This window comes from Dicentrarchus labrax, unplaced genomic scaffold, assembly GCF_905237075.1.
Source record: "Dicentrarchus labrax unplaced genomic scaffold, dlabrax2021, whole genome shotgun sequence".
NCBI classification, from domain to species: domain Eukaryota; kingdom Metazoa; phylum Chordata; class Actinopteri; family Moronidae; genus Dicentrarchus; species Dicentrarchus labrax.
Window position 1 is genome coordinate 4,383,710 of NW_026136717.1, and position 27,113 is coordinate 4,410,822.

General features: G+C 41.3%; 1 protein-coding gene across 10 annotated transcripts in view; it reads right to left on the reverse strand.

Annotated features, from left to right (window-relative positions):
- The window catches only part of nrxn2b (neurexin 2b), a 635,050-nt gene that overhangs the window by 102,052 nt on the left and 505,885 nt on the right, over nt 1-27,113 (reverse strand). For all 10 annotated transcript variants that reach the window (XM_051375286.1, XM_051375285.1, XM_051375283.1 and 7 more), the window contains one exon: nt 4,591-4,772. In XM_051375286.1, coding sequence (XP_051231246.1) covers nt 4,591-4,772 — 182 coding nt within the window. The remainder of the gene's footprint in view (nt 1-4,590; nt 4,773-27,113) is intronic.

Sequence of the window (27,113 nt, forward strand, 5' to 3'; positions counted from 1 at the left end):
CTGTCTACTAAATCGAAGAAAACAGAAATGCTCACTGAAGTAATAAAAGTTGTGTCTGTACTGACTCTCCCTCAACCAAGTTCATCAAAAATGTTCTTAACCACTACTAATTCTCTAAACTATTCTCCTACATGGAAAGACAAAGCTGATTCTAAATGTAAGGTCCACTTTACTGAGCTCTTCCCGGAGCTGTCAGACGAATTTCACGCCCTCTGTCAGCAAATGGACCTTGGTCAGGTGTCGTCTCTTGACCAAAGTACCTTTCATTCACCAAGATCACATCCCAGAGAAAGATCACATCCGACACCAGAGACCATTCATGAATAGAGATATGGGTTATGATCTCCCCCCAGTACAGTATACAACTGCCAATTAACACTTGACTGAGGTCCTCCACTTGGGTCACGTGATGACACCTGAGCAAGTTCTACTTGCTGAAGGAGGCTGTAGCGTATTATTGAAAGACCTGGGAATAGCTAAGTTAAGTGGACTTTCTATCTTCCACACAGTAAATGCATCATTTTATTTGGAATGTGAAGGAGATGAACTAGATAGGATCAGCGGCAACAGCCCCTGATGGCTGGATAGACCAAAGTGCCGTATAATGCGAAAACCCCACAACAGTGACTGCCTACCTCAAAAACAGTTGCAAATTCAAACCTGTGCATTCCTCGGGGGTTACAACATGTTCATCTGAGCATAGTGAGTAAAAGGCGGCTGGACTTGCTAAGGATTCTTGAAAATGTTTCACCATTCATCCAATAGGCTTAATTAGTTCTACTGACTCTTGGGGAGTTCTGTGGTATTTAACTTATGCGGGTGATTAAATACAGAGAAACTCCCCACCAGTCAGTAGAACTGATGAAGTCTGCATGCTGAACAGCAAATGTTCTTCCAGACCAGACAGATATTTCCAACCTGGATGACAGAGAATCTTTATAGACATATGAGCAATACTGCACTGCAAAAGCAATATGCACAGTCATGTTTGGTCTGCTTAGGGATGATTCATTCCCATGGCATTTTCCAAATAATGAATTTCAAAGCTTTTTTTTATCTACAACTCTTGAAATGTCAACTAGAAAGTTTACAGCACTTTCAGACACACCCACAGTAAATAATTAGGGAAGTGCAAGAAACAATGTCTTTTCAGAATATGGCATGTCCTTTTTAAAGCAACCGCAGTCAGCACATTCAGCACACTCAGCATAAGCATCTCAACCCACAACCTCGACTTTACATCTCCTACCCTGGAGCCTCATGACAGCATGTCAAGGAGATGTAGTGAGTGATGTCCTGCCTTCTGTCAGGTGAATGGACAGAAATGGAGGGCAGGAGTGGCATGAAAGAGGTAGAGACCTGGTACGGGAGGAAGGGTATATAAAAGGGACGGGTGGTTGGTGAGAGATAAGGAATAATGCTCTATCACATCCTCGTGGCTATTATCAGCCGAGCCCACCAGTGCACGTATTTATAGTTAGACAGACAGGGACAGCATCAATCAGTGATGTGTCACACCCTGTAATGACAGGAAATGGTTGTGGTCCGAGTCTGTGGGCCGCTGACTCAATGATACAGGCTTAAAAAGGCCATTAACTATAGCATTAATTAATTGCGTCATGAGTAATGGTGGATGTCTGCTGACAAAAAACAGGAATCAAGGACACCTCAACAAAGCAATGCATTTTTTTTCAAATTGCCTATGTCCACTTTCAAATATGTCAGTGAAATCCAATTAGAATCCATGTAACAAGCTAACCTGGAATGAAAAGTGAAAGGCTATTTTTGAACCACTAGCCAAAGCTAACGAACAAGGCCCCAGGTATTGGACCTCAAGGCCACCATCACTGCTTGAACGTGAAGCTATTTTGTAGTTTGATTGGGTCCGTGAGGCCCCCATCAGGCGGGATGATACGGGGCCACGGCTCCTGGGTTCTCAGGTCTAATTTGCCTGTACTTCTCCCCTCAAAGAGAGACGGGCATAATTAACAGGACCCAAACACCCACCGTGGGCTGAACAGAGTCATTTAGGGGAGCGACTCGGGAGGAACGGCAGCAAATGAAATGTAATTGCAATGGGAGCAGAGGAGCCGGGCGGGTGTGTCGGAGTCACTGATGTGTGTGTGTCAGAGGGAGAGAGAGAATGAACGGGCCAGACAAGAGGGAATGAGGGAGTAAATGAAAGACACAGAAGTTAGATAAAGAATATGCAGTTGAGAGCAAAACACAGACTGATAAGTGATCAGGAGCGACGGGCAGAGATAAACCAAGAGGAGCTATTCCTTCAGATCAGTATAAAAAACTACTGCACCTAAAAACTCTACACAAAGTTGAATCTAGGTTAAAGGATCAGTTCACCCAAATTACATTGAAAAAAGACATTATCTTGCCAACCTCTGGTGGAATCTGGCCATGTCGATAGTTGTGTTGTCATTTCCCCAGGTTTTTGCGATATCTGCCTCTGCCTATCTTGCTGTGATGGAGGTAAATGGAATTTTGTTGTGGTGCTCACAGCATTGAAATTACATTAAAATTCAACAGTGATGCCTCATTCCAGAAACAGTTTCTTGTTACTCAGAATAATCCGCAGAAGGCACCGTCAACAGTTTTAATGGGAACTATTTCTTAGTTTATTTTTTATTCCCCTTTTCAATGCTGTGACACAGCAAGGGAAATCTGTTCAGTTCCACTGTATTTTACTGGTTGCAGAAGTCTCAGAGATGGAAATCTAAAAAAATAGGGCAAGTTAATCTGATACAATCTGCATGAAGAGATACCACTAGAGATAAATGAGGAAACATGTTTTTGCAATTTGGGGGAATCAAATATTGGTTTTCTTTTGATATTTCTTTGGCCCATTGGTTGAATCATATGTGACTCTCTCCAAACAATCTTTTGAATATTAAAAAGCAACAGAAATATTCCTAAAAAAACTGGAACTGCCCCTTTCAAAGTTCAAAGTTGTTGCAGTTGAACTTCATTCCCACTTCAAACCCAGCATAATGCATTGAGTCCATTGCATTTACAAATGCAATCTTTCATCCTCACAGTCATTATCATTATTTATCACCAATGTTAAGAGCATTCAAATTGGCCTTGACCTACTTGGTGCATCCACCAGCTCTCCCCCACTACAATTTCACCTATCCCTCTCTCTTTCCCATCATCCCTCCCTTTGTCCCTCTCAGTTTACGGAGCACTGGATGAGAAGTGACCCTGGGTCAACTATGTTCCTGTCGCTTCCAGGCACGGGCAGCCCAAAACAAATTGGGGTCACCGGGATGTTCGAGTGGTGTGATCACACACCCACAGACAAACACACACACATGCTTGTGCAGATGGCTGAGTGTAGATAAGTGTAGATAACAGTGATAGTGTCTTATCACTGCGCACTTTAAGAGAGTGTAAAGGATCTGCGGGAGATCTTTTCCAGCAGCTGATACAGTAACACTGTAGTTGTGAATCTATGTACTATGTTTTATTTTGTGACTTAAGCAACATGATGTGTGGATCAGAGTCACCAGGTGTGGTCTTGGCTGGTAACTAACAAAAAAAGCCCCCATTAAAATGAAAATGAGCTTTGAATGTAATATTGGGTGGAGGAAGCACAGGGTCAATGAGACAATTAGAGCCTGTGTAAATGCATTTTTAAATGCCTGCCGTCCCTTAATTGCCATTTAAAGTTATCATTAGAGGTGGTTTTAAATGACCTTTAATCCTAACATATGAAAGCAATAAAAGCAGAGATGAGGCTAATAACTAGTTTGACAGGGGATAAAAAGAAATGCTGTTGGGTGATCAGTCATTTTCTGGACTCACAGATTGTGACCCTTGCAAGTACTACACACTAAAAAATCTAAATGCCATTTGAAGAAACCTACTAGAGAGGGTATAACAACACAACCTTGTGAAGCTGGAGCTAGACTTCCTCAAAGGATTATTTTGGTTTATTATAATTTAGGTCTTACTTTCATAGTTTGGGCCATCCTACCCATCACACTTTAATTCATGAAACCTAGGAACACACGCTGACACTGCTCAAAAGAATGGTCATCAGTCATACAGCCCCACCACTAGCGCCATGCACACAAACTCCAACCTAGAAGCTTAAAGGCTCCAGAAGGCTCATGATTAATAGCAATATATAGATCAAGGTTTTATCTTTTACCAGTCAATAGTCCAATATTATAATCTTTCCCTCAGCCTCACTCTTACTATTTGTAGTTTCTGCTTTATTCTCCGTCCCTTGGTGCAGGCCATCTTTTCACCATTTTTGACATCCTTTCTCTCTTGCCTGCATTTCCTTCCAACATTCCTTATTTCACTAATCCCCTCCCTCCTTTTTCTCATTCTCCAGTGACTAGCCTAAATGGCCCCAAGTTCTCTCCTAGTCCCTTGGCATCTTTCTACACCCTGCACCAAACTTTATTTTTACCTTTTCACCTTCCCTGTCCTGGTACTTCCCAATCCCCCTTTTCTTTCTGGGTTTTCCCCAGTGATTCATCTGACTGAATGTAGCTTAGGGTACTTTCCCATTCCCCCATAATTTCACCCCCCCCTCCCTTCAATATCCCCAAGGCGGTATCTTACTATGTGCAGCTCCAGATAATCTCCCAGTCCCTTGGCACTCTCTACCCTGACCAGAACGGCCTCCTTCAGCTGCGTGCTGAAGCCCACTGCCAGCCGGTCTGCCCGTGTGCTCGGCCGGTCATTGGGTGGCCAGGTATATGTGATGAGGGCTCCGCCTCGCCCGAAGATGTAAGTTGTCCCAGCTGCAAAACACAAAGAGGGTAGAAAAATGGGCGTTATCACTGAGTTAGAACATAATAACAACTCTTTAAAAGCTGGAAAGAAAGATGTTATTTGTGTTTTCAAACACAAACAGAGAATATCTGCAGTCAGAAAATACAACAGAAAATAACATGATTGCAAAGGCTGATATGATATTGTGTTTTGTCAAAACATTTCATATAACTACCATTTATGAATTATCTTCTTTCACATATTCTTTTGTTGAGTTGAAGTTTATGAAAATAAGCTGCAATAATATAATTTCCTTTTTCTGAATTGAATACTACTTAAAGAGTGCATGATAAATATAGTTTTGTGCTTTAAGTTTCAAAGCCACATACTGACAAACAACAAGAACTCTATTCACTAGCATTTCTGTGAAGAGAAAAACGTCAAAATCAGTAGCCTGATTATCGTACTTTAAAACAATTATGCACATAATAATAATAATAATACAAAAAACCTATTATGTGGCAGTGTATCATGAAGTCATGTTTAGCTTTAGCACTAGTACTAGCACCAGTGTTGGCTGTCACTCCCCTTTGAAATGTTAATCTGCCGAGCCGCTGCAGTTTCAGTTGCACTCAGTTGCCTGCAGTTGCGTTGCATCCAAACTAGGGCGAACTGACAAACTTTGTGTTGGCTATGCTGTCAGTATAACCACCACCCCTCAACGTCAACAAAAGAAATTCCTCAGATCTCCCTGTCAAAGGAACTTTGCCTCAACAGTATTTTGAGTTCCAACCGAGAAAAAATATTCTACCCTCCTCGTGCACTGAGCGATTTCATGTTTGAACCGTAAAAGAGTTAGGACTTGGCTGGGCTCCAATACGCCTGGTGGTGAATGAGAAATGACGGGCGTTGGCTGTGATTAGCATAGAGTAAGGAAACCACAGGGAACTGCTTTGAGCCCTGTGGGTTGTCTATCATAAATACACATACTGTACATATAAAGACAGGCTGTATGTGTAGATACTGATGTATATGTAGCTATACTCAGAAACTCACTCAAAATACACACACAGTTGCATTACCCGATATCGTTTTTAGAAACAATACTGACGACACAGTTTATAAAAGCTGCCCAGTTGAATTGAACTGAAATGCCATTATCAAGATTACCAGTGTTCTCTTATGTGGCTCATGAGTTAAACTTTTAGACACAAAATACCCCAAAGAGTATATACTGACTGACTGAAGAGCAGGATAGTCTCTTTCATATTTAGTTTGATGTCGTTTTGTACATGACATTCTGCTTTCTGAACAAAATGTTTGTTCTAGTTTCCAGATAAATAAGGTTCTTTCAAGTTTTGTTTTACTACACAGTTTGGCCCCTGGTTATGTGTCAGAAAAAAAAGCAAATTAAACAAAATTTCCAAGAACCCAATGATGCCTTCAAATAGCTTCTTGACTGTTTCCAGATAACAGTCCAAAGGCCAAAGATTTTCAATTTGCACAAAAAAAACGAACAAAAGCCTCACTTTTGAAACGCTGCAACAGGCAAGTGTTTGGCATTTTCCCTTGTTAAATAATTGATTATTGATTATTAATTATTGAAACAGTTTTTCTGTTGATTGGCTAATCAATTAATGCACCAATTGCTCTATCTGCAGCACTAATGCATGAACACAGCAGTGGATAGCATAGGTTCTCATCCTGTACCCACGCTTATGAAAGTACATACACGTGAGCACACACACTCAGACACACACATGCGTCCTTGTTTTGTCATGCCCTACAAATCTCTCTGTCTAGGTGTGCTCAGGTCAGAGAGGATGGCTGCAGAGGCTGTGATGACTGCAGGGCCAACAGGCCTTCAAACAACAACCACAGCAACAGGTCGCACACACTCTTAGTCATACACAGGGAAGAGGCAGGCTGATAAAGAATGGAGACATGCAGTCTTCTTGTGCGCACACACACACACACACACACACACACACACACACACACACACACACACACACACACACACACACACACACACACACACACACACACACACACACACACACACACACACTCACTCAGCTACCCGACACTTTCATTATCTAACAATCCGCTGGTAGCCATTTGAAATCGGCTGACACACACAACTATCCTCCCTCTCTCTCCCTCTCTCTATTGCGCTTCCTGTCTCCCTCTCCCTCTCTATGGCTCTCACCATCCCTCCCCCTCCCTCCCTCCTCCTCCTCCTCTCCTCCCTCCCTCCCAGCGGAGCTAAGCCCTCTGCTCAGCTCTTGTTGTTTTCTCGAGGCTGTATTATTTTAGCGCTGACTAATTATCGCAGCATGGCAAGGAGGGCTATAAAGAGGCTGTGTGCCAGAGGAGGGGGGAAAAAAAGAGAGGATGAAGAAAGACAACAGGGTACAGAGGCAGGGAGTAAAGAGGATGGTAAAGTGCAAACTGTGGAGAGATGGTGGGGAGAAGAAGAAAGTTGGCGTTCTCTTTTTATTCTTTTTCTTTCCTGTGTTTATTAACAGTGCAGCAGCAGAGCTTTGCAGACACTGGGCGAGAGACAGCTGTGGAGAAAGAGGAGAAAAGATTTCTAAAATGGCCGACAAACCGAGAGGGAGGGGGAGCCATGTTGTGATAGATGAGAGTGGAGCCATGTTGGGAAAAAGAGAGAATGCTTGATGGCAGCTGAAGCTGAGTGCATGTTAATGTATGTGACTGTAACAGAAGAGAGAGAGTGTGAGACACGAGGAGAAAAAGTTGAGAGAGAAGTAGTTTAACTGCTGCACACACGCACACGCACACACACAGACACACACACACACACACACACACACACACACACACACACACACACACACACACACACACACACACACACAGATGGAATGTAAAGGTGCAGCTCCACCAACTTTACAAGTTAATTTTCACGTCACAGGGATTACTGCTCAGCTTGTGAAAACAGATGTGGGCATTTAACAGGCAGGGATGGTCTTATAAAGGACACTATCACGTTGCATGAAGTTTAGGATCCCATGTTTTTGAGTTTGACCCGTGCAATCAACTAAAAGCCAGGATATCTCAGTGTCTACTGCATCAATTTCAGCCATTCTTAAATTTGTCTCAACTTTATGTAAATGCAATTATCAAATGCTAGAGTGCCTTGTTACAGGAATCCAAAACTCAGATATAGCACAGTAAAATTTCATTTCCGCTATAAGATCCTAATCGGGCCATGCTATTTTTGTTAATTCTATCACTGTGTAGCGGATAACAAATGATTCAATTACTAAAATTGTAAAGACATTTTCATTCAGATAGTCAGATAGCTGTTTACTCGCAAGATGACACATAGACATGATATGATATCACACAGGAGTGAGCATGAATGCTCTTCCATCTTTGTTTTAGTTCTAACATCATTTCAAGTGCCTCTACTATTAGGGATTTCAGATTTAATTATATTCTGCCTGGGCCAAGAGTTGAAGAAGGAGCCCAGAAATCAGCAGGGATGCTACTCAAAAAAAACCCATCTCGAATGCTGGGAGATATAATTTCAAATTTTTGCAAAATATATGTGTATATTAAATCAAAATATGCTGTGTTTTTATAATAAGAGTTACTGTGGTCCATCTCTTATATGGTATTGGTCCTACAGGTCCCATTCCAGCACTGGTTAGTGTATTTAAACTTTAATTTGTGATACTGTGAATCACACTAAATTCCACTTAAATGTCTAAGAAACTATGCATTCCATTCGATGTAATAGTGCAGAAACACAACATGGCATCTTTGTTTTGTTTTTTTCATTTTTTGTCTTGGATCCAGCAGATGCTGTAATACAGTTTCAAAGACCCTCAAACACTAATACCAACAAATATTTAATTTAGGGTATATCACAAATTAGATATGCAGCACGTATTATCGCTGCTTACGTGTGTACTCACAGTGAACTAATTCTCATCAATTAACACCGCTCTCATGCAGAGCATCTACCATATGCTTTGTCTCCCCTAGAGAGTTTACTGTACGCCCGACGCCACTGTCACAGTCACACTTGTCACTTATCACTTTGTCTTTATCATCAGCACATTCTGTTTGAGACATGAATGTCACAAACAGAATGTGCAAAAGTTGAAGAAAAAAACTGACACAACAAGAACTTCTACACTCTGGGAGTACTTGGAAATGCTTCTCTCTCGTTCTTATATCCATCCGATGAGCTTGTGTTGACTTTGCCTGCTTTGATTTGTCCAGCTGATAGTGGCCACCTGCTGCTTTGTGCACTTGTATACGTGCGTTCGTGTGTTTGTGTATGTGCACTCTTCTCTCCTCTAAATGAGGAGACAAAGGAGGTGCAGAGTCTCTAATGAGTAGCCTGACAGGGCGCATCCATGTGTCACCGTTTCTCCCAGCAAACACCTGCTGCTCTGGTTGAGGCAAAATCTACCCAACACTGCAATGCAACACATATAAATAAAGGGACGAGATGGAGCGAAAAAGGTGTTTATCAAACCCAAGAAAACACATCTGAAGGGCATTCTGCCCTGGTTGTCTTCAAGAGTATGATCTCCGTACAATCAGAGTATATCTATACATTGTGAGATGCTCTATGTTTAATGGACGACACCTTTGGCAGATAAACGAAAGCAGAGATGAAATATTTGGTTCAAACAAGTTTTATGTTGATTTTCATAGATGATTCAAATAATCAAGGTCAGTGTCTGCCTAGAAATTAGTCTAAAGGTTTTGGTCTGCTCTCCAAAATGGTCAGCACTAATGTATGTGATGTAAAATAACCGTGAAGTACATGTTTAAAATGTAACAAAAAACACCAGTATTGTCCTTTGATTAGCTGGTATACACCAGACTGTCCTCACTATAAGGAGATCTGCTATGATGATGTTTACCTGAGAACTGTCCTCTTGTGGTCAAGTAAGGAATTACTATCCTCTCTCAGAAGTAATGGTGAAGTAGCGTGATTGTGTTGTAGCAACGCAAAACCTCTTGTGTTGGGGTTTATAGTTGGGCACACAAAGTGACTTTGACACTGAGGGCTTGGCTTTGTATTCAGATTGTTTAAATCGTGACCCTGACCCTAACTGCAACCACTTTTCTGTGTGCCTACGTCCCGATGTGAAAATATGTGCATTTGTGTGTCTGCAACTTCTTAAGAGAACAAGGCAGACAGAGGAATTTGCATCTAAGTTCTCACAAACAGCAACTGTTTGCCTTTATTGAAAACTGTGAGTTAAAAGTAAATTAGTGCTGCCTTGGGAATTGTCTGCAAATAAAAACCTGGCTGGTTATGGATTTCTCTGACCTTCAGTCCACAGTAGTCTAATCAAGCAATCTGCCTGCCCGCTATCGCTAGAATAACAACAATGATGGAAATGCTCTGTTGCATTTGCCCCTCACATCCAAAAAAGAGGCTAAATATTTATTACTTTTGTCCAATTAGCTCTTGCACCATCGATCTGACCAATCAATCCTACCTGTGGCGCTAGAGGTGGAGAGAATGCAAAGAGATGAATCAAAGCATTGCGGGACGCCCCTTGATTATTATTTCCATTCACATGGGTTGGTTGGTAATTTGGCTTGAAGAAGAACGGACAAAAAAATATCATTTTCCTTTGTCTAAAGATCCGGTGGAAAAATAATCAGAAAAGACTCATGAATCAAAGCAGTAATGAAAAACCTATTGATTTTGATTTTTTGCACCCCTCTCCTTTTCCACACTCTTCTTCTCTATATTGGGGTGAGAGGATTTAGGACTGAGTTTGTCATCTGGGATTCTGCGAGGGGGCATTGATTTAGTATAGTGGATTCTAGGCCACTACCATCTACCGTGGGGATAAACAGGTCATATCGGAGAAACAGATGCCATGATTTTTCATTAAGGCCTGCGTTCAATGTTGCAGTGTCGAACGCCAGCTGCAAAGCCTCATGGGAGCTGACAGCGTGAAAACTGGTGACAGACCAGTGATAAAATGGAAATTGCAAGAAAAAAAAGGACTGATGGTGGTGATAAAGTCAATACTTAAGAGGCAATAAGCCTCAAGGTGCACCAGCACTGGTATGCTAGCAACTTCCAGAACAGGTTGGAAAAAATGACATATTTGATAAATACCAATCAGGCTTCCATCAGAAACACAGCACTGAGACTGCTCTGCAAATGACACTGTCATGCAGTTAGACTATGGTGAAATTGCCATTTTAGTTCTTCTAGATTTGTCTGCGGCCAATGACACTATTGATCACGCTTCTCTTTGTTTTTGTTTAAGTATTTCACTTTTATTTTGTATAGTGACAGGAGAGAGACAGTAATGGCAGGGGAAAGGGAGGGGATGACATCCAGTAAAGTGCGGTAAGGACTCAGCCTTGATATGTGGTTTGTGCTCCACCAGGGGAGCTACTGGCCCCAAATCACTTCAATTCAAATTGATCAGCTAGAACAATGGGATGGGTTATCTGGTGTAGCACTACATATTTTGTATCCACTGATGACAAGGTATTCCACTCCCTAGACTTGTGGGGTGCCTTAGCGGTCAATTCCTGGACCCTCTATATTTTTTATTATATATGCTCCCCTTAGGGCACTTGATCTATCAATTTATGTATTTTATCATTGCTATGCTTTTGATACACAACTCTACTTATCTGTAAAGCCCAGGGACCTCTCAAACTTAAGAACTCTGTACAAGTGGGGCAGAAAATAGTCACTGGAGGTCTTAAAAATGTTCTTCAATTAAATCACAGAAAAAAAGAAAGTTTCTACTAAGTCTCTACAAATATCCCCCAACACTTCCATTCATTGGCTTCTAAAATAAAATCTTTGTCCAAAAATCTAGGTGTCATTTTTGACTACCGACTGAAATGTTATTAACACATAAATTCAGTCCTGCTACTTTCACCTGAGATATATTGCAAAAATATGCCTACTGTTCTCTCTCCAGCAGTTGGAAATGGTTATCCATATGTTTGTGTCCTCTCGCTTAGACTACTGTAATGCTCTTTACAGGTTACAGTTGGTCCAATACCCTGCTGCAAGATTACTCACAAAGACCTCATATTAACTCAGCTATGATGTCATTTCAATTCAAGATCGTCCTCCTCATCAGTAAGACTTTGAATAATCACGCTCTAGAGGCTACTAGTGAACTACTAATGCCTTTTACCACTGCTTGGCCCCTTAAGTCCTCTGAACGAGGCCTGCTAGTTGTACTCGTTCAAGACTGAAAACACAAGGAAACCGTGCGTTCTCTGTCTTGGGTCCCAGGCTGTGTAACAGTCTCCCCCACTGGGAGTCAGGTGAGCAAACTCTCTTGAGTTTGAAGTCACAGCTGTAGACGTATCTCTTTCCCAAGTGTTTTTGTGCTTGAATCATGTACACTGTTTTGATTTGTGATTTGTTCTTTTAACCTTTTATCCTTTTATAAAGCACTTTGTGACCTAGGTTTTGAAAGGTGCTATATAAATAAAATTTTACTTACCTTACTTACTTACACCCAGGTAAATTTATACACACTTCTTATTTTAAACTCTCAGACAGGCTCTCAAACAATAACTTAATAACACACAGATGGTTCCTTCAACCTTCATGTATTATTGCATCAGTGCAGACTGATTCTTTGAAGCAGTTAAGGAGAGAGACAGAGCTATTGATTCCTTTTAAACGAGAAGGCTGGAACCTTTTTTGCTACATTTTTTGACACAACATATATTTCAGAGACACTTACAAAGGGATGTGTAGACTGGGAAAAAAGACAGAGAGAGAAAAGGGGGCTGAGATGAGACATTTGCCAAAAGTTTCCAGACAGCTGTTGATCTTTGAAGTTGCAGAGTTACATACACACAGACCCTGACAAGAACTTGGTGAATTGCACACACGCTTTGCTGACATTTTAGGGTCTTTACATCTTCTTTTCTCACTTGTGCGGGCATACACACAAACACCCTCAGATGCAAACATTCCCTTTTCGTAGTCTAACAACCTCCTCAACATTGCCGCCTTTGCTCTGATTGCTATTTCTCTGTGGCGGTATATAAGAAAATGGAGAAATGGCATCCCAAAGATTGGCTGCATCTAGAGTGGAAATAGCAAGTCATCCCCCTCTGATGTGGTTGGATAATATTCCTCTTCTATCTATGCTTTCTGCAAGATTGCTTCGAAGGATGAGAGGGCCCTTCCTGTTACATGAGGTGAAACGACACTTGATTACGGCAGTATCAAAGTTTCCAACACTTTCCAGAGTCCAGTTAGGGACAACACATGATGTATTAACCTGTTTTTTCTACATACATGGATTTGTTAAACATGATATCTTTTTGAAACATGCTAAAGAATTTCGACAAGATGCTAATCAGATGTAACCTGACTGGGCCAGATGGTTTGTTCCCATCTGGGAAGTTGTCAGTGGAAACTGTTTGATTTCAGAAAATACTTGACAGGTGATTTGATGAACCATCTGTCTATCACTGTCTATCAAGAGCAGTCTTAAACCAATCAGCTCAACAAACCATATAACATAGTCAAACTCTTACTGAAGCCAGTCGATAGTTGAGAATCCTATCAATTCCATACCTTGAGGAAATTCAAACTGTTTCTTTCATTAAGACTTAGTTTGATCTCAACAGACTGATGAGAGCTTTAGTAGCAATTGGGTCTGCAGAGTTCTGCAGTACTAGTTGGGAGAGGGGAACATTGCACCTCACTAGCCTGGGATATATTGGAGTAGAGTAATTGGACTGACCTTATACTTGGAAAATAATTGGACTGATTATACATATTCTACATACTGCACATACCCTTGACTCTATCACCATATCTGGAGATGAAATATGTTCCTTTGAACTACAGTTGTAAAGTAGGAAGATCTGTAGGAAGTGACTGTATCACCAATTAAAATGTCTAAAACAGTATGTCAGTGTGAGTGTACATGTCATTTAAATCCTCAAAATGTAATATATCAGACTAAGAGGTCACTCAATGCTATTGAGGTCTAGCATTCAAGCTGCGTCAGCTAGCAAATTGTAGATTTTGTTTTGGGGGCTATTGATGGTAAAGGGCTCTGTGGGAATACTTCATGTGGGAAGTATCGAGAAAAACGGGCCAAAGTCATCTACCAAGAATCAAAGAGGTCATTTACTTCTGATGGCAAAGACCATTATAGATATTATACTTAGACTTATAGACTTATATAAACGCCTGGGCAAGCTCCATCTGTTCATACAGCATGTGAAATGTGGTTCAAAGGTCCTGGAAATCTAGAAAGTGGACCTTAAGGTTGAGCTTATTCTGTCACACATACTGCTCCTAAGGTCAAAAATAAACTTTCATGGTGAAATCTAATTGGTGGTCAAGTTAGAAAGTAACCTTAAACTTTAATTTTGTTTACCTATAACAGCGCATGTGGGCAGCCTAGTAAACTAGCCTGACAGCCTTTGAACACCAAGGCTATTAATCAAAGAAAGATAGAAGTCTATGGCTGGTCGGAGGGTGTGGCCACAGGCCTTTCCTCGTACACTTGAAGGGGGTAACACACGCAACACCCCCTGCAGGCACTCAGGCCTGCTCGGGTCCAAATCAACCAGGAGGATGGCTAACAAAGCCAAATGTATTGATTGTAATCCATGACCAATCCATAGGTACCATGCCTTCCTATATTAAACCTGCTATGATATTGGGGTAGTGCCATTGTCTGCCTGTTTTCCAGTTTATATTCTTCTAAAAGCTCCAAAAACTGTGGCTCTTTGACTCCCTTAAATCAACCCGATAATGTATTCCCACCCCAACTGCTGCACTATCTCCATGAAATGTTTGTATAAATAAAGCTGCAATCTCAAGACACTCAATCTGCCGAAACCAAACCAATAAAGTATAGGGAGTTTGTTATTTTAATGTTCAAGAATGTAGACTGCCTTTAAGTTACATTATCCTCAACACTGTAGCTCTATCCAGATTGTAATGTGTGAACTCCTGCATAGTCATCAGCACATTATTAGGGATTCTAAGAGAAGGGAGTCACAGATTTCTTTGAAGTTTATTGGTGCTTATTTGTTTCTATGATGATACCCATAACAGGGAAATAATAGCTTAGCCCTCTCTTTCTGAACCAAATTACAGGCTACAGACAAAATGGAACTGATTTCAATGGTAGATTGTACCCACTTAAAAGTAATTCTTAAAATCACGTTTTTCTGTCTAGCTTTAAAGATCAAACCGCAGAGCCGGATGACTGAAAAAAAAATGGTTTATGTGTTTTGAATGGCCTCATTTACTTAATTTAAAATGTTAAAGTAATTTATTTAGAGATAACAAGACCACTGGAGTATTTTCTTCAAATGATGGTGTTAGTTGTGAGCTATGTCAACAGCACAGACCTCTATAAACCATACCTCAGACTGTTCAGAAATCACTTCTGTCACCTTGAGATGTCTGATGATTGTTACCCTTCACGATTCTACCTGTGGGGACTTGATACACAGCTGTACCTTTTACAATTCAGCATTAAAATGTTTCTACTCTTTTGCTGTCGACACCAATGATGTGCTTGCGAGGTTTGTTTGAAACATTTCAAAATGCTTGTTATGTCCCTGGAGGGGATGCTACTATCAGAGAGTGATTTTTGTACAAATACCATTCCCCAGCTAGTACTCAGATGCTACCCTTGTGTTTTTCAAAATATCTGTAAATAGAGGAATCCAAACGGGAGTAGTAGTAAGGAGGTGGGGGTTAGGCAGTAACGACACCATGAGAAAGGCTGCCAGGGGGTCATGCTTTTAGACTGTTTTACACTCTGATAAGAAGCAAACTGTCTTTAGAAAGGTTGCTAGGCAGGACAGCACATCTGTGCTGCATATATATCATCTAGAAAGCTTATTGATCAGCCCAAAATACCCTCCTCTGTCTGATAGCCTGCTCGATAGTCTGGTGAGGTTGAGACAGTGACGCCCAACAGTGCTGCTTAGAATGAAAGTAGCAATATTTATTGTAATCACAAGCACACACACAACTTACTGAGGCAGAGGCTTTCGATTTACACGTTGTTCAGCATTGTTGTTTCACAGAACTAGTCTGGGTTCTAGAACTGGGAGCACTGAGTTATCATTGTCAATTACTGTACTGTTGTGTAACTGCGATGATTGAATCAACAGTTACACAAAAAAACGACGTGCAGAAATGTAAAGTGAAGATGCCAAAAAGGAAAGATCCCAGTCTCCAAAGTACTGTGAGGCTGGTTAATAAATATAAGTTTCCATTTGGTTTCTGTTGCTAACTTGAAACCGGACCCGGAATATAGCAGTCAAAATGTAGTGTTGTTCTTGTTTGGTTTAGGAAAAGACTCTTGGCTTCCCGAAAAAAGTCGAACAGTGCCAAAAGGCTCCAGTTGACTTGCAAAATCATAACATGTAGTATTGACTTTGAGACTTTTGAGGGGCAGCAATATGACCTGCAGCACAGAGTCAGAAATTTATTTCACTTGCACCTATACAACGCCGCCCCAAAGAAACTATTGCTAAAAGGATGTGCATCAAATGTTTCATTTAGAAGGTAACCCAGCAGGTTTTGAGGGCAGTTTCTACATAAGGTGAATTATTGTTAACATTGTTTTCCTGAACAAAAATAACTGAATAGCCTAGCACATCGCTACACCATCTCATTTGGTTAGTTGTTTCTGAAGTTTACCAGTGCCTGTGTTTATCAGTGTTAATGTACATTGTTCACGCATGAATGCAATTTTTGTTCAAACACTCTGCTCATACAAGGGGGGGGGTCTGACACCTTAATACCAATTACTCCCAAGCTGCATGCTCACACACCCCAGCTCAGAAACACATCTATGAACACACACACACACACACACACACACACACAGAGCAGCAATAACAGGAGCAACGTTCCACATTAACCCTTCTAATAGCATGCCAATCAAACAGCAGGAGCAGACAGAGACGTGAATATTTCAGCTTCAGGCACTGCCCTGGGACTCAGTTGTTTAATTATTTACCCTGTTTGGGGGGGTATGCACTGCAGCACTGACTAATTCAACCTCCAATCCACCACCACCACCCCACAAATGCTAAGCCTGCAAAATATGGTAAAAGCAGATGACACTTCTTATTAGCAAGACTTTGGCTGGTGTTTATGTTGAAATATAGCAGTGAACAGCCGGCAGTGTGCTTGAGAGAAACAAAAAGAGAAAGGGAAGGGGGGCTAGTGCTTGGAGAAAAAAGATGAGCAAAAGAGAAGTCTGAGGAGACATGCATACTTTGCACATGGGCACTGTCAAACACGGACATGTGCTGCATGAACAGATAATAACAGACCTGCTCAGAATAACAACCTTATTTCCCATACAGAGTCATTAAGCTGTGATGTTCTGAAAAGGTCAGACTGTTTTGTTGCTGCTAGACCTATGGGAATACAGGTGTGTGTTTGTGTTTGTGTGTTGAGGGGGTACAAATGTGCAAGCAAGTGTGTGCACTTCTTGATAATGTTTAATATCCACAGATCCATTAGTGTTAACATCATCCTAATTATGCTGGAGGGGGCTTCACAGTACGTAAACAAACACAGGCTAAAGCTGGTGTTAGCCAATCCATCCCTGAAGTGGTGACCTTATGAAATGGTGGCTCAAATTGTAAAATTACACAAGCGGAAAATTTTTTGCATGAACTGTGCTCACAAGCCATTAAATGGACGGACATGAAATGGATATAAAAGTATAACAGTGTATACCGTAGACATAATACTTATGAATAATATAAAGATATTAGATAGCAACTAACAATTCATTGTATTAATCAATCTGCCGAATAAATTATAATGTAGTATTTAGTCTACAAAATGTCAGAAACAACTTCCCAAAGCCCAAAGGGACTTCTTTAAATTCCTTGTTTGTCCAACTAACAGACTAAAACAAATCCTCACACCAGATTAGCCAGAAGAAGTGGATGTTTGGCATTATAGCTCCAAATTTTCTTAAATGATTAATGACTAATCGATGCCACACTTAACACAAAAGTTATCAGTAATCCTTATCTCCTCGTGTCCTTTCTCAAAATCCAAAGGACAACTTGGTTAGACATTGTGAGCCAGTGTAAAACACTCAAATAAATTCAAAACACATTAAACTACCAGAGTTTCCCCACTGGATAAAATTAGTCTCCACTGACTTCACCTCTCCAGCCTGTTACATGCATGTAATAGCCTCTCGGAAATAGCACTTGTCAGAAATAGAGCGAGCAAGCCAACACCTTGCACAATCAGTTTGTCCGAGCAAATATCAACTTCCACTTTAGCAACTTCAAGTCTAACATGAAATAGACCCCTGCAGCCCACTTGACCAGCGGTTGGAGCAACATTCTAAATGGTTCTTTAATGAAATGAGCTGAGTGCACTGTAGGGCTCAGATAACTTGTTATTGTGGTACTAGAGGTGTAGGAGTGGTTGAGAGAACAAAGAAGAACGTGTACGGCTAAGGGAATAATGACCTTCATCTTGGATGAGGAGAAAAGTTGGTTTTACTGGATGTTAGTTGAGAACAGATGATGTTAGAAAGTGGGGGAGGGGATGGAGTGAGTGATTGAAGGCAACAGAAAGAGGCTGAAAGAGACCAAGAGACGCAAGGGGGATCAATGGCAAGCCTCTTCCGAAGAGCATGAGCGCAGATCCACTCCGTTTCATTCCCCAGGACTGTATTCCTCAGACTCCAGGGTATCCCACATCAAAGGCGGAGTGCAGAGATGAAAGAACGACATAGTCTGTGGTGGATGTGTGAGGTGCATGCATTAAATATTGTGTGCATGTGTGTTGAATGTGTTCTGACACACACGTATGATGAGCTGGCACAGGTCAGTCCACACAGGATTTCGGGATCTTGTGAAGCTTTGGCTGTTGTCAACACATGAAAGCTGCTGGGAGGGATTCAATATAGCACGACTGCATATCCATTTCTACCCACATAGAAGGTCCATTATCTATTCACTCAGCTATCATGGGCTTGCATCCATAAAGATTAGCCTTAGAGGAAAAATAGAGCAAATATAAGCCTGTGTCTTTGAAGACCAAAGGTGGTCCACACTCCGTCTGATCTCATGAGAATTCAAGTTAAACACACTGCTGTGGTGGTTATCGAACTAAATAGCCAAATGCTAAACGCTACGAATGGGTTAGACCCAGCCGATACGGCAAGAAGGCGATTGCAAAAAAATAAAAATCCACATGCCAGCTCTCTGAGGACCCTGGGTAGTCATCTGAAATGTCACTGGTGCCTCTGTTCTCTGATGTCGAATCAGTGTTGAAGTGCCTGAATAAAGCAGAGACAGTCGATTGTATTCTTTTCGTCTTTCTTCCCTCATCTCACTGGGCCCAGGGGGACTCCTGGACAGGGGCGACTGTCTGAGTACACCTGTCACAGAGCTGATAATTCACATGTGGGGGGAGCTGGAGAGACAGATGAGCGAGGCGAGGTATGGGAGATACTAAATAAATGACTGTCTGTACTTTACTTAGAGCCCTTCAATGGGAAAGAAATCAAGCTGAACCAATAATGTGACAAGACAAAACCCAAACACGGGAGAGAAAGGGGAACAGAAAAGAAGATTTGCTGTGCCGTGTCTGGAACCACAACATTTAGCCAGAGGCGCGTCACTTGCTCGTTCTCTCTTTCTCTAACTGCCTGCCTCTCTTTCTCTCATTCTCTTTCCTTAATCTTTAACCCTCCTTTTGTCCCTCCATCCCCTCTCTTTTTCTGCAGGTTGGCAGTCAAACATAGCAGGCTGTGGCCGTTACGTAACAATCCATTTGTTGGCGGGTGCTGAGAGACTGCTTGGCGGCCAATGCACAAGCAGCATTTCAGACCCTTAACAGGGGGTGGGGAGGGAATAAGAATTCACAGACGCTTGTGCGCAGAAACAAACAAACAAACAAACACAGACTGTAAGAGGATGGAAAATAAACACTGGGGTTACTGGTGGAGGCCTCATGTTCTTCTCTGCGGGTGCGTCATGTAAGCTGAGGAGCCAAATGGACTCTCAAGCAATCTGTTGGGTTTAATAATGTTTCGCTGAAGTCACTGACACTTATCCCAATGAGCTTCATTTGTGTTGTATATAAACACACTATAGGCTGTCACATATAGGAGCTGTGCATGTAGTTTTTTTAAAATAGAAATTTAAACCTAGTTTATGCCCTGCATGTTAAGTCTGTGGGATGAAATCAAACAAGGCTTGGCTTTCCTGTATAATATGGTCAAAAAAGCCAGGTCATGCCTACTACATAGCCCAAAATCCCAAGTTTGTCTCTGAGAGCTTTACTATCACTACAACACACAACAGTCTCCATCCAAAGACCATTGATTTGGATACAGAAAAGAAAAAAACATGACTCATGCTTCTTGTAGTTTAAAGGGCGAGTGTGTAGGATTTAGTGGCATCTAGTGGTGAGATTGCAGATTGCAACCAACTGAAACACCTTGACTCAACCAAGCACGAAGGAGAAACTATGAGAACCTTGGGAATAACGTCAAAGGCCCTATATCATGTCAGTTTTCTCCACTCTACTAGTACTGTAACATAAGCACAACAATTCTTATTTTCAGGTGATTTATACACTATTAAAAACATACTTATGAATAACATATTACATTTCTGCCAAAAGTGCCTTCTAAATGTAACACATTGGACCTTAGCTATAAGAATAGTAACCAATCATAATCACTGATAAAAGACCCCGATCAGGAAATAGTACTGACAAACAATGTCATCTTGCTGATAGCGGTGTTCAGCCAGAAAATGCTTATGTCATTTTAGGGGGCAGTTATAGAGTATTTTGATGTTTAATTGTGGAGGCAATTAAAAATAAACAACTTTGTGGAGGCAAAGGAGAGGGGAAGTAGAAATGAAGTTAGACATTGTGTAAATACCACATAAGATACACTGAGCTTACTGAATGTAGCAATAGTGCTCACCACACTGACTCAATAAAGATGTTGCAGGTGTCTGAACTAGACACTGCACAACAATAACGCTTCACCTGCTGATGTGCAGTGTACCTTTGACAAAAGCTGTCCTCCAAATTTAAATGGCACAATTTATATTTCAATGGGTTGGCGCAGAGTGAAAAAAAGAGGCCTCTTTGTGTGTCAGTGGCAGAATGTTGTGAAAAGTCCTTGCTCATTGCTTTGACTGCATTAACCACATTTATCCTTACATACGTGATCATTGTTTCCCTCATACGGATTTTGTTGACTTTTCCTAGCATGCTCGGGGCAGTCTAACCTTCAAACCATGACGTGCACATGTAATTTCCTCTGTTCGCAGCCCGGAGGGGTGCTTGAACCTAAGCAGCATTGATGAATACAAAGATGCTGCACTTTCATGACGGGAAGGAACAGTGGGGAAAAACACAGGCAAGCGCTTCGCCCCAAGCTATCTCGGAGCCTGTTGAGTATGTTTGGACAATGCATGGCAGCACTGGTGAGATGGGCTGTTACGAAGCCATTTACAATTCTTAAATGTCACGATGGTGTAATTCTGTAAAGGAGGAAGAATTAAACCAATGCTGAAAAAGGCCGAACTTTGCAAAGACATTTGTTCTCATTGCATGCTCATTCAAGTGCCTTTAAGTACAAAGGACTGTTCTCTCTCGAAGTGAAATAAGACTTAGGTTATAGAAATGAATTGGAGCCAAGATGGCTGAAAGAGATGCTTGGAGGCAAACAAAGGACTAATCTTATTTCTCGTCTATCTATCTTGTCTTATTAACAGCAGTGAGCAGATAACAGCACAGTTGGCCCTAAACAGAAACAGAAATGTGATTTGATGTAACCAGGCAGCCATTCCAGTGTCAACACACTCCAGTGGCATCTCCGCCACCGCAATAACTCCAGTACCTCAAACAACCTAAACTCATTTCCCGAGCTCATACTTAGTGTGTACGCCGTGGCTAATGAGGGAAATTAGACAAATAACGAGTACAGTTCACCCTGGATTTGAGTCAACACATCTCAGACAACAGCCAGTCTGGGGGGCCTCACAATGGCAAGGAAATATATTGTTTCAGCCAGTTCTCGCTGGTAAACAAACAGCAAACATTTTCTCTGTAATTAGCAGAGCTTCCCTGCCAAAGCACGGACAGGAACTGGTGATTACACTGATCACAGCAATCTTCCAGAGCCTTCAAGATGTATGACATATAAGCTTTCACTGCATATTCGTTAAATCATGTAGTGTATCTCTGTACCCTGCTATCTTTTGACAGGTTGTCTTTTTTCTGTGTTTTCCGACTGTCTCTATGGGACAAGGTGATAAGACAAGTTTTTGGCTGCCTGAGCACAGGTGGAAACACCTTGAATACACAACATCTAATTGTCGAGCTAAATGGATGCAAAGAGACTGAATGTAAAAAGGAATTGAATATATATTTTAGCTCTAAATTAGTGCTATATGCCTTCAGGCTCATCAAAATAACACGTCTCTACACAGTGCATTGACTTTAACAGGGTTTATGATATGAGATGTGAGCTCCAACCTTGCCATAAATGATGTCGGCTTAAAAAAAAAAAAAAAAAGGATTTTCACAGACATCACGGCTGAATGCCCCTCTTGGCAGGACCAAAGGACGTGCCAACAACACTCAGAGAAAAACCTAAGAGGATAATTTTCAAACTGGAGCTGATTTTGTACACAGAAAACTCCTGCAGTTCCTCTACTTTACTTCCTCATTTCCTTTCCCTCCCATCACTTTCAGTCAGCAGATTAAAAAAGGGTTTCACGGATGTCAAGAAGTATTAGCTTCTTGTACAAGGCTATGAGGATACAGGGATAGACCTCCTCATCTTGTGCTCTCTCTCTTTCTCTTTCTCCCCCTGCATCACTCCAAGAGTTCAGTGTATGTAACTAAGCAGAGGCCCCCTACCTCTCGTTCAGTGAAACTGCACTGATGCTCATTTAAACAAGATTTACGGAGGGAGTGGATAAAAGGCAGCTACACGTGAGTCATACTGGACGCCACTTTTCTCTCCTTCATAAAAGTTGTAACAATTCATTTACAGATAAAATAGTTGGAGCCAGAATTGCATGTGCTTGCAAAAAATGACAGTAAGAGGTAATGAACTGACCTCGCTGTGAAGAGGTTTCATAGGGACTATTTCCTCAGAAGAAGGTGGATTATCCAAAGTAAGTGCGACATAAACAATGCTTTAAATGCAATCTTTGAAAATTGAGTAATTTAATTTCCTTCACCTCCTCATTCTATTGGTTTGAGGACATCTCAGAATTTGGGCAAATAAAAGCACTCCTCGCCTGTGTTGCTATCGTGGTATCTCTGTGGTTTGTTTGAGTCTGATCTGTGTGCAGCTGAGTAGAAACTGCTGTTTTTCAGTGAATTATGGATTTATTTTGATCAAAGGAGAGGTGGCCGATTGGTGGTTTGGAGAGTTTTATTTTGTTTCTGTAAATGTTAAATGAAGTTATGATGTTACAATGGTCTGCAAGGTAAAATTACCGTTATTGTTTCTGGAGTAGGGTGAGCGATAGCATTACTACGGCTGTTTTTAGTTAAACAAAAGGTCTGTCACTGTGGGGATCCTTTCCTTAATCTGAGCCTGTTGGTTGCCACAAATATTTTCTCATCTGGCTCAGTGAATTAAGGGTTTATTTTGAACAAAAAAGGGGTGGTGATTGTGTTAAAGACTTTGGAAAGACCAACAAAGATTTCATTTGAGGAACTGAGTCTTTAAAAATGAATTTATAGCACATGTTAGCAAAGTAGTGGCAACATGAAATACATGATGGGTGCTTAATTGCATATGCATACTATTTTTACAGTACCAAGTGGAGCTTTTCTGGTGCAAGGACTAAATATGATGAAAGCATACATAATGATATATTTTTAGCTCTGTTTAGGAGCTGGGCTTTTTGTGTTTGCCTGAAACTGTAACCGTGTAGGTGTGCACTATACTGTTCTTATGCTGCAGAAGACCCATGAACAAATGCAACGAATCATGCATTTATTGCTACATCCCACAATCAGGGAAAAACAAAGAGCATGGGTAAAGAAAAAATGTAGATTTCAGCAGTAGCAAGTGTTCTGTACAAGGTCTGGTTGAGCTTGTCAAAAGACACAAAACTAGAGATCTCACGCTGGAGTCATAGTCAGAGGTGAGATTTATGGGGAGAGGAGAGCATGAGGAAAGAGAGAAAGAATGAGCTGGTGTCAGCCATGACGCAGGCGTGCTAGTAGCGGCTGCAGATGGAGCAATAAGATGACATTTTGCTCTCCATTTCCTCCCACAGCTGTTGCTACCAGCAGGCAAACGCTGAGGGAGAGGGGGAAAGAGACAGAGATGCATATAGAGAGAGATGGATAAAACAGAGTGGAAAGGAAGGAGAGATGATGAGAAGGGAAAGCAGCGATGAAAAATTACAAACCCGCACCTCTGCATTCGCCTATTACTTCTATCCCGTGCCCTTCAACTGCTGCTGCTACATTCTCTCTGTGTTACCTCTTTCCTCACCTCCCTCAATCTCTGCCCTCATTTTTCTCCCAGTCTCTCTGCAGAAGCCCGACACAGGCCGCGCTCTGCCAGCAGGCTAGTCCAAGGTATGTGGGGGAGGCCTTGCTGTTTCTAATGAGATGCCCTCTGTGAGATTTCAAACATCCACCGTGTCCCTTGCCTTCAGCAACCACCCGCACAAAGTGGCGGACAGGGAGAGGTTAGAGTAAAGGAGGGGAAGGATGGAGGGATTAGGATGAAGGAATAGAAGAGATGAAGCATGAGATAGAAAAAGGGATTCAAGATGGAGGGAGAGGCAAAGAGTTAGAGGTGGAACCATTTCTTTTCTGACCTCAAGTCAAGTCACATAAGGTCCATAAGTCCAGCTTTTTTTTTATTCTGAAAATTGAAAGTTTGGTTACTGCAGCATCTACATGAATGGCTTACAAAACACATATAAGACAGTACAAGAAAATAAGATAGTCGTCAGGCATGTAATCTATAGCCAAAAGTCAGTCATCTATAGCGTTAAAGATCTGAGGCTGCACACTGTCTCAGAGTGGGTTCAGAAGTACACGGTATAACTCGAGGGCAAGACCTAATTGTGCTTGAAAAATTGATCAATGAATCTTAAAACTAATCTTCCAACAGGCAGACAGTGAAGAGATGCCATAACTGGGGCGACGTGATATTCTCAGAGGACGAGAGAGAATGAATTAATAAATACCTGAAGACTTGTGTTTTTCTTTTTAAATAAAATGCCATTTTTATGCTCATGGCTGCACTAAAATCCATCTCAACAATCTGTGTTCTGAAATGTATCTTTCCTTAAAGTGGAAAATATCTGACAACAAGGTGAAACAATTTCAGTCGATGTTCCACTGCAAATCAAGTTGAGTTCAGAGCCATTTTCTCAGCACAAGTAATCTGCCTTATTTCACATTATTTGCTGGAAAATAATGCACTGAAAATGCATCTTTATTGCCTGGCTTTTCAGGAAAAATAAGACTTATAGACTGAATTACATTTCAGATGTACATAAAGATGTCTCATGTATTTTGAAATCCTCAGGATTAAACAGTTTATTATAAAGTCTGAATTTGTGCGTGCAATATCAGGTGGCTTACAATGTTAAATAAAACAGTGTTTAATTATGTGAGCCGTATGATCATACAGAAACTGTGGTAGTGTGTGTGACTGAGTGGGATGGCTTTAGTAAGTAATGTAGCTGCTCACACAAGCATATACAAAAGATAGCAGCTCTGCTCCAGAGAGGAGGGGGCAGCCATTAATGAGAGAGATGGGAGGATTGCTGTAATCAGGAGCTACAGAGAGTTGAGGGTTGTGTGTGTGTGTGTGTGTGTGTGTGTGTGTGTGTGTGTGTGTGTGTTGCTCTCCTTTTGCTTCATTTGCCCTACGGTGAACAGCCACCACATGGTCACAGCGAGACCACAAACCACTCACTTTACAGCCATCACATGCCTTCTTCTTAACTGAATGCTTGACTTTGAAATCCTTCCATAATGTGTGTCCCATCCTCTCCTCAGTCTCCCCCTCGCTTCTTTTTTTGTGGAGCTTGTTAGCTTCGGACAACTGCTGCGCTGCCCAGTCAGATAACTGGGACACTGGTGTATTGGCTGGCAGGCAAATTGGGGGATTGAACACATCCTTTGCTCTGTCAGGTTCTTTTACACATGTGGTCAGGCTGTATCTCTTTAAGACTGGATTTAATGCATTAAATGATACTAAATCTCTCTCTAAAGCCACTGTAATTACACAAAGCAACCACTGGGGGTGCACAGGCATGACAGAAGAAGAGCAGCTCACGACTATCCAATGGGCTGAAACAAACTGGGTTTTAGTCTTATTAGCTGTTATTGCCATGGTTAATAACAACACCCCCAATCCCCTAACATGATAAAAATATTTTTCGAGGCACAACATCAGCCTCCCGCCTGCAGCCTCTTGCAATAAATCCCCTTAATGCAATTTTAGATCCTTACCCTTGACACGTCAGCGAGCTGGCATGTTTGAAATATAAACACGATCTCTGTGTTATTATAGAGGTATACATGTATGAATGAGAGAGTGCACGGAGCAAACGGGAGTTACAGCACATAGAAGGAGTGATTTACAGTGGCCCACAGTTTTGCAATGACCTACTTTTAATTGGGCAGGGAGGGAGAGAGATCTTTAATAAATGCATCACAGCTCACACTCTCATTTCCATGAGGTTTGGAGAAGTCTCCCTGCTCTTCACAAGCCTTCTCATGTACCATTCTGTAGGTGCTATAGATGCTGACATGGGAAGATAATTTAATTAACGCATGCTGAAAGTCAAGATGGGAAACTTTTTTTTCAAAGCGTTGCTCTGTTGAGTTGCACGAGAACCATTTCTAGATTCTAGAGAAGTCTTTCTGAATTCTTCTTAAAAACAGGATATTTTTCGATACTGTTAATTACAGTGAAGTGGATAGCGCTACAATATTCTTCTTATACAAGACATAGTATTCCATGTTCAGAGTTGGGGTCATAATTGCATTAACACTACTACAACTCGGAGTGTTAAAAGCTTTCTATCGTGGATAATTTACTTTTAGCAAGCCATTTCTAAGTCTCTGCTTGCTTGCTAACTAGTTTTCATGTGCTCTCAATCACAGCAGGTGGTGTTAGGGTGTTAAAAGTTTGTTGATGGGAAGCGTGTCCTGAGCAGTCAGCCTGCTGTAGCTGTTATTAAAACATATAATTACTCTCAAGATCATTTTCACACCAATTCACTCGCTGTGTGTTTTACTGCTAACCCTTACACTGTGCTGCTTTTTAACAAATCACAATTACTATTTTTTTGAATGTTTTCCACATACT